The sequence below is a fragment of the Halichoeres trimaculatus genome, unplaced genomic scaffold (genome assembly GCF_033239565.1).
Source record: "Halichoeres trimaculatus isolate MK-OKI-2021-1 unplaced genomic scaffold, fHalTri1.1 fHalTri1_scaffold_23, whole genome shotgun sequence".
Classification (NCBI taxonomy): domain Eukaryota; kingdom Metazoa; phylum Chordata; class Actinopteri; order Labriformes; family Labridae; genus Halichoeres; species Halichoeres trimaculatus.
The window spans coordinates 589,519-604,160 of NW_027437201.1; the positions used below are offsets into that span (position 1 = coordinate 589,519).

A 14,642-nucleotide genomic window follows, 5' to 3' on the forward strand; every position below is an offset into this window, starting at 1 on the left:
CGCTGTTCAGTGTGCCGATAACAGGTGTTTGCTGCTCCATAATAACAGACTCCCTGCCTGTTTATGTAGGCTACTGCTGTCGTGTTGTCCGCTCTGACCAACACATGACAGTTCCTCAGGAGAGGCAGAAAATGTCTTAGGGCTAGGAAGACAGCCAACAGCTCCAAGTAATTTATGTGAGCCTGATGAAGCGTCGGGGGCAAGGTCTCGTTCACCGACCTCCCCTCGAAAACTGCTCCCCACCCTGTTCAAGAGGCATCGGTTGTGACTGTCTTCCTCATCACCACAGCTCCCAATGGGACGCTGGTCGTGAAAATCCCCTCATAAAGACACTGAATTTTCCCGCTGAAATAAAGCCAGGTGTTGGCGAAATTTCTCCACCCGAGCCTGAGACAGAAAACCCCGAAATGAAACTGAGTTTATTTCGAGGCCCAAATATTCGATTCTCTGAGTAGGAGACAAAAAGTTCTTTTAGAGGTTTATACTGAAGTCCAAGCAGTGCAGCCTGTCTATCAGTCTCTGCGAATCTATCTCTGCGTCCTCTCTGCTGGGAGCGCACAGGAGAAAATCGTTGAGATACGCAAACACTCTGAGGCCCAAAGCTCACATCGGGTTCAGGGCTGCTACCACACATTTGCTGAAAACCCTTGGTGCTAGTGACAGCTCCAAAGGCAGGGTCTGATACTTGTAGGCCGTTTCCCTGAAAGCAAACCTGGTATTTTCTGTGTGCTGGATATACGCTTATATGAAAATAATTGCCTGCAGATCCACTAAAGTGAACCAGTCGCCTGGTTGAATGGATCGGACTAGAACATTGTGTGTGAGCATTTTGAATTTGTGCTTTCGGAGGTGTAGATTGAGGCATTGCAGATCTAGGATCGGACGTAATGAGCCCCCTTTCTTTGGAATGAGGAAATACCGGGAAAAAAATCCTGATTTCTCTCTCTCCGGTACAATGCGAATAGCCCCAAGGCTTATTAGAGAAGATATTTTGCTCTCTAAAGCCCCAGAGGCTTCCCCCATAGCTTTTGACATTAGCACCCAGTTGAAGCGGGGTGGACGCAGACTGTCCTGCACTTCTTGATTTGCCTTTTTGTTTTGTGTTCGCTGTGCCCTCGGCTTTATGAATGAGCCTGGCTGTAACAGCGTGTTTTTTATTGACAAACCAACTGAAGTGCTTTTTGTGAACGTTGCACTTTTGACCCTCTCCCTCTGAACTGTCCCTGTGGGGTGTTGAAGGGGGGGATTTAAACATTGCACTGGGGAACAAGTGCCCATCTCCTGGAAAAGTTCCGCCTGTAGGTTGTCAGCAGGGTGACAACATTTAGGTCGTTCACTGACTGGGCTGCTGACTTATACATTTTTTGGTACATGGAGGCAGAGAAGCGCTCCATCTTACATAGGAAGGTATGACCCTCTGCGCCGAGCACGGACCGATGGCTGGGGTGGAGGTGGGAAGGAACCACCTGCTTCAGTACTGGGGGATCTCAGAGGCCCCACTCATCGCTGTTAGTTATCTCCAGGCTAGAGTAACCCTTGACGGGGACTCTGTGGCGAAACGGTTTGTCCCAAAACCGTTTTATCTCCTTCATGCATGCTGGGACGGCAGGCATGACCTGCTTTTTCGGTGTCTGGCGAAGGCAGAATTTTTCCATCATAAAGATCCCTCTCCTCACCACCGTCATCCGGTGACGCGGGCCAGTCGATAACCAGCCAGGTTGCTGCCCGCTTGCACACTTCATGCAGGTCGACCTCCAAGGAGAAAGATAGGGGTTTAATTTCTCCGCTAACAGAGCTGCCGGGCTTGGATGTCGGAGTCAGAGGAAGGATGGCGTCCTCATCATCCTCCTCATTCTCATCGCTGAGGAGGTCAAGATTATCGTCCTCCTCCGCGCCTCCCCCTCCATACTCGTCTTCCGAGTCGAGGAGCTGATCGAACAGCAGAGGAAAATCCTCCACTGGGGGGCTAGCCCAGCTTATGCTAGCTGTAGCCGGCTTCGGCTTTGCCGGCCTTGCCTCACTGTCGGAGAGGCAGGGGTCAGCTTTTGAACTGGCCCAAACTGGGAGGCGCCGCTCCAGGATCCTGGTTGGCATAGCACTGCAATGTTGGCAGCATTCGGGTCCGCGAGTGATGCCTGAGCATGCTGGACTCCCATTCAAGCAATACAGAGAGGATGTGAGTCTCTCCCTGAAATGCTGAAACAGCAAAAGGGCCGGGCAAGGACCAAACTCAACGTCCCTCACCTTGCCGCTAGCCATTGTGCCCTGAGAGGAAGCGGTAGCCATACCCAACCTCGACGGTCTGTCATTAAAACACACCGCCCAAATACCTCAACGGTTAGGGCAAAACACACAACTTTTGCGACGAAAGCAGCAGTTAAAGTAATCCTGAATATAGAAAACCTACGCTTGGTGACTACCTTGACGGCGCGTCGGAAGAGCAGTTAAATGAATAATCCAGTCAGGACAGCTGAGGAGCTCTGTGATCTTCACGGTGGAAGAAAGCGAGAATGGCGGGTGCAGTGCAGAGGGGCTTATAAGGGGGGCGAGCTGGCCACCTTGAGATGATTGGTCTGTCAGATGAGACGTGGTGTCATTGGAGCTTCCATGACCGGTCACGCCAGAGGGCGCTTCCCATAGTGAGATACCGAGGGAGGTTTGAAAGAGAACGTCTCTTGTCTGAATCACTAATGGGGGGTGAATTTGTTTCTAACTCGGCAGTTCAGAGGATATTCAGATTGCGAGCTCGATCAATCAAAGGCACAGCTCAGGTCATGTAATTGACAGGCACACTATAGCTGTTTTGGAAGCCCTTGCCACTTCCAATATGACTGCAATAGCTGATGTGCTAGAAAATCTGTTTCAGAAACAGACGGGTAACGTCAGGGGGACTACGTCCATTAGTTACTCAGTCCTCCATTTGACTCCTCCTTTCTGACTTCTTCACTTTGACTCCTCCTTTGTGACTCCTCTTCTTGGATTCCTTCTCTCTGACTCCTTTTCTTTGACCCTTCTTCTCCAACTATTCCTCTCTGACTCCTCTCTGACCTTTCCCTCTCTGACTACTCCTTTCTGACTCCTCCTCTCCTCTTCTTTGACTCTTCTCTGACCTTTCGTCCCTGAGCTCTGATTGGTCCGACCCCTTATTGGTCACCTTGATGAGCTTTGTTGCTTTGATGAAGTTGATGGCATACTCGTTGTGCTCCTCCATGCCCGTGCCAATGGTGAGGATGTTGGGGTCAAAGATAATGTCATTAGGGTTAAAGCCAGCTTCATTGATGAGCAGGTGGTAGGCTCGTGTGCAGATCTCCACCTTACGCTCTGTGTCTGTGGCCTGCAGAGGACATAAAAAACAGGTGAGCGTGTGACATTCTTTAATAGTGTGTTTTGTATGTGTGTGTGTGTGTGTGTGTGTGTGTGTGTGTGTGTGTGTGTGTGTGTGTGTGTGTGTGTGTGTGTGAGTGTGTGTGTGTGTGTGTGTGTTTGTGTGTGTGTGTGTGTGTGTGTGTGTGTGTGTGAGTGTGTGTGTGTGTGTGTGTGTGTGTGTGTGTGTGTGTGTGTGTGTTTGTGTGTGTGTGTGTGTGTGTGTGTGTGAGTGAGTGTGTGAGTGTTCATTTGTTTGTTAGCCCACCTGGCCTGCCTCGTCAAAGGCCATGATAACCACGGCAGCTCCATAGCGGTTAATGGTGGCGGCTCTCTGCAGGAACTGGTCCTCTCCCTCCTTCAGGCTGATGCTGTTGACCACACATTTCCCCTGACAGCACTTCAAGCCAGCCTCGATCACTGAAAAGTTGGACGAGTCGATGCATAGGGGGACCTGCAGGAGAAAGACCTTAAATGACTGATCGGTCAGGTGACAGGTGACACACCTCTGTGTCCAGGTGTTCTAGCTCCCAGCATACCCGTGCAATGTCTGGCTCAGAGGCAATGTAGTTACAGAACCGGGTCATGGCAGCGGGGCCCTCCAGCATCCCCTCATCCATGTTTATATCGAGAAGCTGAGCCCCCATCTCCACCTGGGCCTTTGCGATGCTCAGAGCCTCCTGGAGGTACACACAGAGCGTACAGGTGTTCAGAGGTTGACCTGACAGAGAAACAAACACTAAGAACACTTTGACTTCAAACTTACCTCGTAGTTTCCAGCCATGATCAGTTTGGCAAACTTCCGTGACCCGGCCACGTTACAGCGCTCACCGATGTTCACAAAGTTTGTGTATGGACCGATCCTGAAGGGCTCCAGACCTGCAGGTGATCAGATTCACACATTAATAGGACTCAGGAGGATCAGAGAAGACTTATTTCTTCATCAGGGATGGTTTTCTGGGTCACACTGAGCTTTAAACACATAAGATGAAGCAGGGCCGTGGATCTCTGCCCTGGACACTGAACATCTCCAAACATATTACTGGTGTTTGCTCTCCTATGCTTAGCACTCAGGTGTGTCCTCACCTGCCAGCAGCAGGTGGTCCTGGTAGATATCAGCAACCGGAGCTCTGGGTCTGCAGCCTCTGACGGCCTCAGAGATGGCCCTGTGTGAGCACATCAGAGTGGAATCACAGCAAAGTTCGGACCAAAGTTCAGAGTCCATCAGAAACACAACACGTCACACACCTGATGTGAGCTGGAGTCGTCCCGCAGCAACCTCCAACCACGTTCACCAGACCGTCCTCTGCAAAGTCCTGCAGGATGAGCACAGAGAGGGGGCCATCGCAGCATTGCGACAGAAGATAGCTTCAGGCTAATAGTTTGCATGTGTTTACAGTCTTTATGCTAAGCTAGGCTAATCCAATCCTGACTCCAGTGAACTTTAAACCACAGACAGATTTTGTTTCTTCAGTTGTTTTGTTCAGTCACAGGACGTTGTTCCTGTGATTGAGTCATTCCTCATCATGAGCTACAGCTACAAACAGAACAAACACACACCTTCAGGTGAGACGCTGTGACATCTGGAGTCTCATCGTAACCTCCAAAAGTGTTGGGCAACCCTGGAGAGGCAAAACACACACACACACACACACACACACACACACACACACACACACACACACACACACACACACACACACACACACACACACACACACACACAAGTGAATACATCATCATAACCAGGTTACCAGGTAGCAGCTGCTCAGTGTGTATGTGTTACCTGCGTTGGGGTAACAGATAATAAAAGCTGTGGTGTTTTGTCCAATCGCTTCAATGAAAGGTCTCATCTCTGTGGCCCCCAGAGCACAGTTCAGACCGATACTGTAACACACACACACACACACACACACACACACACACACACACACACACACACACACACACACACACACACATTTTCACTGTGAACACACATATCTAATACCCTTGACATTAGGGCTGTGATGATAAGCTTTTCTTCTGATTCTATTCTTTCATGATTTTTGGGGTGCTGATTTAATTTAAATGGCAAGCCTTTAATCGTTTATGTCTTTAAGATTTTTAGAGTACTTTTTTAACCCCAGACCAGTAAAAATGTTGAATGATCATGATAATGTCTACAACTATATTTTGGAAAAAAAAATCCATAACAAATGTGAGTCAGTTTTTTAGATTGTCTTCAGGGGATCTAAAATAAAAAAACCTAGCTTATAAACAAAGACTAAAATAAAGGATTAAAATTTGAAAAAAAAAAAGATTTTGGAACACAAAATCACAATTTAAAATCATTACCAATACCACAATACACCTTTTTTTCCTACCTTCCCTAGTTCACATGCAGGGAGGAGCAGCTTCAGTTAATCTGTATGTGTGTGTGTGTGTGTGTGTGTGTGTGTGTGTGTGTGTGTGTGTGTGTGTGTGTGTGTGTGTGTGTGTGTGTGTGTGTGTGTGTGTGTTCAGTATAACATTGTCTCACCACAGAGGTTTGGCGTGAGACACACTCACTACGAAAGCTTCTCCCGTCTGACCTGACAGAGTGCGTCCACTTCGGTCCACAATGGTCCCTGACACCTGGACCAGGATGGGGACAGAACATGAGACCATGTGTGAGATCCAAGAGTCCTTGACCTCTAAGGCAGACTAAGACACTGTCCTCAAAGCAGATGCACCCCGAGTAAACTGTCCAGAGAGAGAGACAATCAGGTCTCAGACTCACAAAAATGGGCTTCCTCTCGTAGTCTTTCTCAAACACCAGGTCGATGGCAAACAGCGCCGCCTGCACACACACATACAGACACACAGACACACACACACACATACACAGACACACACAGACACACAGACACACACACACACACACACACACACACACACACACACACACACACACACACACAGGCACACAGGCACACACACACACACACACACACACACACACACACACACACACAAACACGAATAGAGACATATCTTATTGTCAACACTTTAAAAGTCCCTGTGAGATTGTAGTTTCTGAGTGATCTTGAAATGTCCCTCTTCTAGATATCTGCCTGATCCTAATCCACACCTAGATATGAGATGATCAGCACTGATGTAGGTTATTCCTTAATGCCACTTCTTAGTTTACCCTATCAGGTTGAGCAGGACCGGATTGATTTATGGCACCTCAAAGTCTCTATGACAACACCACGCCAGCTGATCAAGTTTAGTAGAGAGAAGAGAGATCTGTGTTTTTCTCTGCTGAAAATGATTTCTGTGATTAATTTTGTAGTGATGGTGGACACTGGAGCCTAACTGTCAGACAGAAAAAGGACAGAAGAGCAGAAGAAAGAGAAACAGGAGAGAGACAGAGCAGAGGCTAAAGGCTAAAACACGACCTAAAGGCTGAAGCACAGTCTAAAGACTTGAACACCAGCGTACAGCTAAAATATAAGCTAAAAGCCAAAACACAGGCTTTAGGCTAAAACATGAGCAAAAGGGTAAAACATGGGCTAAAGGCTTAAACATGAGCTAAAGGCTGAGACACAAGCTAAAGGCCAAAACAGAAGCTAAAGGCTAAAACACAGGTTAAACTGTCTGTGCTAATGTCCATTCCAACCCACAGTCAGCAGTTATTCTGCAGTGGTCTGTTCAAACTTGAGAGTCTATCAATAAAATGAAGAGTGAGGTTACGTTAGCTCTGCTTGGTGAGGTTGGAGTTGGTAGATGAGCTCTGGTAGAACTGGCCAGGATTCACTAGCGTTACACGTTACAGACACGTCTAAGAGCACCGGGCTGTGAGTAGAGCTAAATATAGCCGGCTACTAAACTACAGTACAAAATGACAAAGTTAGCTTGTTGTCACGTTTCTCTACCTCATTGTTGATAAATACCTTAAATGTAACATATTTACGACAGTGTGCGTGAGACCAGAAGGTGGTGCTGCATATGTGTATGTATATATGTCGTGTCAATGAAGCTTTTTGACTTGAACTGACATAAGTATACCTCTGAACATACACCTGCTGACTCCTCTGGCTCTCTGTAATGTTTACATCTGTTTATCTGTTTAAGGTACGGAATGGGAGACACCTGCCTCTACTCAAACAGCAGGTGAGCATTAGATTCATGAGGATGAGCAGGTGAGGGCTACCTTGGCATTGGCAGTGTCAAAGATGGTTTCTACCAACAGGATGTCTGCTCCTCCGTCCAACAGGCCTCTGACCTGCTCTGAGTATGCCTCCACCAGCTCATCAAAGGCTAAACACAGACACACACAGACACACACACACACACACACACACACGCATTTTAGGTATAGATAGTGTAACCCTGAAATGAACCATCAGCGCACAAAGAGCTGGTCTTCATCTTACTGATGTTCCTGAAGTCAGGTCTCTCCACCGACGGGGACACAGAAAGGGTCTTGTTGGTCGGACCCACTGCTCCTGCCACGTACCGTTTACAGCCTGTAACACAGACATACAGACACACAGACACACAGACACACACACACACACACACACACACACACACACACACACACAAACACACACACACGCGTTACACGCTAGCTAAACCCTCACAGGCTGGTAATTTGCAGTAATCTAAAGAAGCTGCTGTGACAGAAAACACTGAGCTGACCGGTCTGTTTGGTGACATCATCAGCTGCTCTCCTTGCCAGCTCTGCAGACACTCTGTTTAGACGATATGCCTGCAACACACACACACACACACACACACACACTCATAAATCTACAGACCAATAGCTCCAGGATTAAAAACACTGATCTGCAGAAATTAGACTGTTATGAGCCAGATGAGTGTATTCACAGGTAAAGTTCACAGGTCAGAGGTGTGTTAAAGTGTGACATCAGGACAGTATTCCACGACGCTGGCTAAAAAAGGCTGGGCTATTGCCCTTAAGCATTGCTGGAAAAAGCGGCCACTTTAATCTAAGCTGCAACTTGTTCCACTTACGCGTCTCAGCTGTTTTTATAAAGATGCTTTTCCTACCAGGATGATCCAACTGCAGCTAAGCATGCGTCCACAGTAGATAAAAAAGGCCAAACATGTAGATTGTGAAAATGATGAAATCATGTCAAAACCAAGAGACCTTTTCCTGAGACTCTTCATGGAGTTCTATGGGGACTACAAAGGGGTAACAAAGGGCAACAGGGTTGCAATTAATAAGGTCAAAAGTGTGAAGCCCCTCACCCTGCTGTGGCCCAGAGGAGATCTGATTATATATCTATATCTATCTATATATATCTATATCTATATCTATCTATAAATATATATCTATATCTATCTATAAATATATATATATATATATATATATATATATATATATATATATAGATAGATAGATAGATAGATAGATAGATATATATAGATAGATATATAGATATATAGATATATAGATATATATTTACATATCTGTAATAGTATCCTTAACTCAAATTTCTGATCATTCAATCACATGGCAGCAACTCAATGCATTCAGGCATGTATACATGGTCAAGACGATCTGCTGCAGTTCAAAGTGAGCATCAGGACAGGGAAGAAAGGTGATTTAAGGGACTTTGAACGTGGCATGGTTGTTGGTGCCAGACGGGCTGGTCTCAGTTTTTATTTCCAAACAAGATCATCATTCATTAAAGATCAAGATTAATTTAATATGAAACATGCAGTTCACAAGGCGTCTTTTGGAGCCTGTCAGACCTTCTCTGAGACGCAGCTAAGGTAAGCTTGACTGTGAGCCTGCTCAGGACCAGGCTTGTTGTGCAGGCTGATTTACCATGGTTACCAAGTCATTCCAGCCCTAAGCCTCGTTTGTAGAACCGAACTCTCAGCAATGTTAGGGAGGCTAACTGAAATGAGCCAGGCTCTGAGCTAAACCAGCTTCATGGAATACCCTCCAGGTTCTCTGAGTATGATAAGGCCAACCAGTCAGTGGGACTGCATCTCACCAGGTGTTCTAGTCCATAGTCAGCCTGAGCTGTACAGGTGCTACTAAAGGTGTTGGTCTCTATGATGTCAGCACCAGCCAGCAGGTACTCCTGTAAACACAGGAGGTCAGAGGTCATGGACTGCTGTCTGTTTCACCCGTGACCTCAGTAATAAGGTAAACATTGGCACAAAGAAAAACAAACCATCGAGACTGACACACATCTCTCCAAACAGCAGAGAGCGCTGTCCGTGCGCCTGTTATACATGATGTGGTAGTGTGGTGCTCAGCACATTCTGTGTAGTTTTGTGTTGTGTGTAATTACTGTGTGTATTTTTGTTACCTTGTGTATGTTGCAGATGTTTGGCTCTGTGTGTAGTTGTTGACAGTTTCTGTGTGTAGATGTGTGTACTTCAGTCACCTGGTGTATTTTGTAGATGATTTGTGGCTGTGTAATGCTCAGCAGGTCGTTGTTTCCCTTCAGAGGAAGAGGGTGGTCTTTAAACTCTTCTCCTCTGAAGTCCTCCTCCTCCAGTTTGTGCTGCTGAATCATTGTGCCCATCCCGCCATCTAGGACCATGATCCTTTGCTGCAGCAGGGCTCTCAGCTCTGACTCTAACACACTCCTGCATGCTGGAGGAACACACACAGGTGCAATTCATTCCTGAGGAGTCATGAACAGAGAGAGGCAGAATAAAGCTAAAAGAGAAGGGAGGAACTTCTTTACAGTGACTCCCTGTGAGGGTCAAACGCCCGGTCTGAGGGTGGTGATGTGTGTGAGTCAGCTGAGCAGTGACTGTTTAATGAAGGTTATCATGATCTCCTGATGGAACACACAGATTTCAATCAGAGAACAAGCATCAAAACATCCATACAGTTGCTCTGCCGTGGTCTTTTTGTCTGCCTGCTGTTCTTCATGTGTGACTCCACACCTGTCTGCGAGTGATGTGCAGATTGATATTGAAATATCAATACTTCCAATACCAGCTGTCTGTGCTCTAAATTCAATCATAAAACCAGAATATCAAAACTTTGGACACTTCAGTCATTTGAGGTCCTGTAAATCATGAACAGGAACACAGTGAAAAGTCACCAAACTATTGAGAACCTATCGGAATGGTACACCGTTTTGTGGGAACTACTTTTTCTTCCTCCTAGTTAAGTGCGTAATGAGTAAGTGCAGCTGTATGCTGCTCAGTCTGTCACTCACTCTCACGCTGTCACAGGACAGAATGGCAAAGTGCAAAAGAAGTCATGTGTGGAGCAATTTTAGCTCAATAAAAAGCCAAGACGCTGTTTGTGATATTTTAAGAAAAACCGTCAGGACTTGTGACAACACAGTGAACCTCGTTAAACACTTTGGGTTGAACCACTACCAAAAATACGAGGCAATTATGATGAGGGGGACAGAGAAGAAGGAAAGGATCAGGTGCTGCTACGGTGACACAGACGTCTCTGATTGAGTCCTTTGGTGCTGCAGGCAGACACCATCCAGGTACATAGGGAGAAATGTGGAGCTGTAGGAGTTGCTAAGCACTGTTGAAATTGTTTGAATTATTAGATATGGTTATGAAATAAGTTACAAAAAAAACATACTTCAATAAAAAACTGCATGAGTTCATTTAGAGTAATAATACATGTGTTAAGGAGGTTGATCAAGGGGTAAGTCTTGAGGAGAGGAGCTCTGCGGTCTCCAGAGTCTGGCGGGGGCTGGCACCAACTCGCAGTGGGTGGTGGCCTGGGCTGGGTCCATCCTCCCAGGTGCCTGGCCGAGCACCCCCTCTTCGTGGGTGGGTGGCCTTTGGGTGGTCCTACCCCCTGCACTCGATCAGGGGTCTGGCGTCTAGCAGGGCCTGTGGGCCTCAGACCTTGGCCCCCTGGGGCCCCCACTCTGCAGTGTCCGGGGCCTGCCTGTTGCCTTCCCGGGGCCCCCTCTCTTTGCCTCCTCCTAGGTTGGCGTACTGCTGTCTCCGTGGTGGACTGTCTGGGCTTTGTGTTCTGTTGTGGCTGCTAGATGCCCGGGGATGAGGGCCATCTAAGTGTGGGTCTGGCCTCTGGGGGCAGTGGGGCCACATCTGTATGATCACACCTTGGCATGATCACCTGATCTAAATCAAAACTAACCCCCAATAATCCGCACTCTCACCTGTGCTCCTGTATGTGTAGGTGAGTGTATGCATCTGTGTATACTTTTAAATACATATACATTTTTTTATACAATTGTCGTTGATGGGCTCACTGTTGCGAATGATTTCTCCAGTTAATTTCTCCACAGGTGTTCTCCTTGTGATTATGATGTCAAAGACCTCAGGATACTGTCTCTATTCAGGCTCAGCAGCTGGTTGTTTGTTTCTCCTGTCTGTAGTCATTTGCTCAGTTGTTGTGGTTGCTCTCTATACTGTTGTTTCGTTGTCTCTCTCTCCCCCTCTGTCTAGTCTCTTCTCTACACTCTTTCCCTTTATCACTGTTTCTTTCCTGATATCACCTTGTTCTGGTCAAGCAATAATCTTCAAACTCAGTAATATACGGGAAACTATCTATCTATCTATCTATCTATCTGTCTATCTATCTATCTATCTATCTATCTATCTATCTATCTATCTATCTATCTATCTATCTATATATATATATATATGTATATATATATATATATATGTATGTGTGTGTGTGTGTGTGTGTGTGTGCGTGTGTGTGTGTATTTATATATATATAAATATATTTATATACACTAATAAACAGTATCATTTTAAAACTAAAGGGGAGCCTTATACACTAACTGCTCCCCTTGAAAAAGTAAATGTGTTCTGCACAACAGCACAGCCAGACCATAATTCTGTTCTCGTGACACTGAACAGGCAAGTAAAAAAAAAAAAAAAAAATTATCAGACACATTACATGTATTTACACGGAGTATCGGTAACGAATCGGTATCGCCAATACCAGCCTGAATTTTATGCAGGATCGGATCGGAAAGGAAAGGAAATCGGTGGTATTGAACATCACTACTGTCTGCTTGTCCCACCTGAACCTCAGTAAGTCCAGTTAACATGGGGGGTTAGAAAGTATCATATCACCTGTGGATAATATTTAATTTGTATCACAGCATCCATCTTCTAACCACCTGTGTCATGGAGTGTCTGTGCAGAGTATTTTTCTGCATCTGACGTAAGTCCTGCCCCTGACTCAGCCAATAGCCAACCTGAACTCAGGATTTTAGGATGGCATCTGGGGTGCCAATTAGCTTTCAAGGTTTGCTATGACACCTCTGCCCCTCCCCCCTAGACCCACCACTGCTTTACTCAATACTTGTGACATTTCTGAACTGATATTAATCATAGACTGTATGACTAATGGACAGAGTCTCCCAATGGCATCTGTCAGTTTGAGCAGGTACTTTAACCAACAAAACTTTCTGTTGTGCTGATGTGACATTTGGACTTGGAACATTTTTGTCTCTACATATTGGAGAAGAAATTTGCCATGTTTTACCATGCCGGTTACACTGTGGAGAAATTCACAATGCTGTCACGATATTAAACTTATGTTAAGAAGTCAAATTGCAAGTTGTTGTAAAGATAAACAAATAGTTTAAAGCAAATCGGCTATTACAGCCATATTGGAAGTGTCAGGGGCTTTAGGGCGCCTGTAAGTCACGTGAGATGAGATGTGCCTCTGATTGGGTGAGCTCACAATCTTAATATCCTCTGAATTGCAGAGTTAGAAAAAAATCCACCCCCCTACAGTGTGTGCCAATAGTGAAATTAGTGATTCAGACAGATGTTTGTTGTGCCTGTCTGTAAATAGGTTAATTTCTGCTTTGAAAACTGCTTTTTATGGCTTGGTGTGTATGTGGCTTCTGGAACTTCTAGAGCCAGCCTCAAGGGAACACTCAAGAAACAGCAGATTGTAGCACTCAAGCATTGTCTTATATTCTTAAACCTCGATATTATTTAATTAATAACTGTGATTAAATACTGACATCATTTATTTAACACACTCTAAACTTTTACATTATAATTCTCCTTACACTCCTTAAAAAGTAAATGTCTGATCTTTCCTGGCCATCAGTAAACTGCCTCAAGTCCCAGCCGTTCCTCTGTATTAATCAGTTTATATGGTTTGTCAACTGACGTGGACCACCAAAAAACACGCTTAAACTAAATATCATCACTTTTCCGGATGGTAAATGGCTCCCAGGTTTGTGAAACAGCAGTGAGTAGACAGAAGAGATCAGTAAGTGGACAGATGTGAGGTGGAGAGACTAATCGGTGGAATTTAAACACACCACTGTCACTCGATGCTCGTGACTGCATTATCCGTGGACACTTGCCAGACTGATACCAGGACGTAAACAAAGTCAGAAACCCTCCCAGACCAAAAAAGACCAAGACTGCGGAGTCTGAGACTTGGTTCATAATAAAAGAACCAGCAAACTACGTCCAGAGAACCGCACCAAATCAGATAAAGACGGCACATTTCATTATTTACCCGCAGAAGTCACTGGTGTTTCAGTGTTAAGTGTGACTCTCGGCAGTTAATTACTGTTACTGTCGTCTGAGAGTCACCAGTTAACATGGTCGCTATTAACTGTAAAACACCGGCTGCTCTGCCACAGCCAAAACTTGATAGACGTTGCCTCTGTTGTAGGCCATTAAACTGACCACAGAACAACCTTACATTTTGATAACTCGTCTGAATGAATGGAGCTAAACTCTGCTTCTGCGGTCAAGATGCGTGCGCATCTTCATGATGACATAGGCTGATAATCCCTCTAAAGCTAACCACCACATGCGCGCCGTGCGCTCACACACACGGGCGCGCACAAACACATACAAACACACACAAACACACGTGGTGTTACAGGTGGGCAACTGGACAGTACAAAGTGCAAACTTAAGTCCAACACACACACACACACACACACACACACACACACACACACACACACACACACACACACACACACACACACACACACACACACACACACACACACACACACACACACACACACACAAAGAGAGAGAGAGAGAAGGAGAGTTTCCGCTGCCTGAAAGTAAACAGTAGTTAGGTCTGTTAGCTCAGTTAGCATGATTTACCCGCACTTTTCGGGCTATGATGAAGGAGGTTGGTGGGAGCCATGTTGTTCAGAGCCAGTCGTAAATACAGTCCTGTTGCTCGGAGAATCTTTAACTCTTCTCTGTAACTTCCAGCAGGCTCAGCTTTTACTCATCCAGCCCTTCCGTAATAAACTACAAGTCCTCCCATGACCCCACGGCTGCCACACACTTCCGCTCGAAGCCCT

The 14,642-nt window shown here is 45.9% G+C and overlaps 1 protein-coding gene across 2 annotated transcripts in view; it reads right to left on the reverse strand.

Moving 5' to 3' along the window:
* Window positions 1-14,612, reverse strand: part of mtr (5-methyltetrahydrofolate-homocysteine methyltransferase) — a 31,885-nt gene extending 17,273 nt beyond the window's left edge. The window contains exons 1-16 of one of the 2 annotated variants that reach the window (XM_074663897.1): window positions 14,443-14,612; window positions 9,759-9,970; window positions 9,360-9,449; window positions 8,032-8,101; window positions 7,764-7,856; window positions 7,541-7,647; window positions 6,125-6,184; window positions 5,885-5,979; window positions 5,150-5,250; window positions 4,924-4,985; window positions 4,612-4,679; window positions 4,450-4,529; window positions 4,130-4,242; window positions 3,903-4,043; window positions 3,632-3,817; window positions 3,155-3,334 (exon numbers count right to left, since the gene is read on the reverse strand). In XM_074663897.1, coding sequence (XP_074519998.1) covers window positions 3,155-3,334; window positions 3,632-3,817; window positions 3,903-4,043; window positions 4,130-4,242; window positions 4,450-4,529; window positions 4,612-4,679; window positions 4,924-4,985; window positions 5,150-5,250; window positions 5,885-5,979; window positions 6,125-6,184; window positions 7,541-7,647; window positions 7,764-7,856; window positions 8,032-8,101; window positions 9,360-9,449; window positions 9,759-9,970; window positions 14,443-14,479 — 1,695 coding nt within the window. In that variant the 5' untranslated portion in view covers window positions 14,480-14,612. Of the gene's footprint in view, window positions 1-3,154; window positions 3,335-3,631; window positions 3,818-3,902; window positions 4,044-4,129; window positions 4,243-4,449; window positions 4,530-4,611; window positions 4,680-4,923; window positions 4,986-5,149; window positions 5,251-5,884; window positions 5,980-6,124; window positions 6,185-7,540; window positions 7,648-7,763; window positions 7,857-8,031; window positions 8,102-9,359; window positions 9,450-9,758; window positions 9,971-14,436 lie in introns of both variants that reach the window. The other variant, XM_074663896.1, reaches the window with a different exon arrangement.
* Window positions 14,613-14,642: the final 30 nt, after the last annotated feature.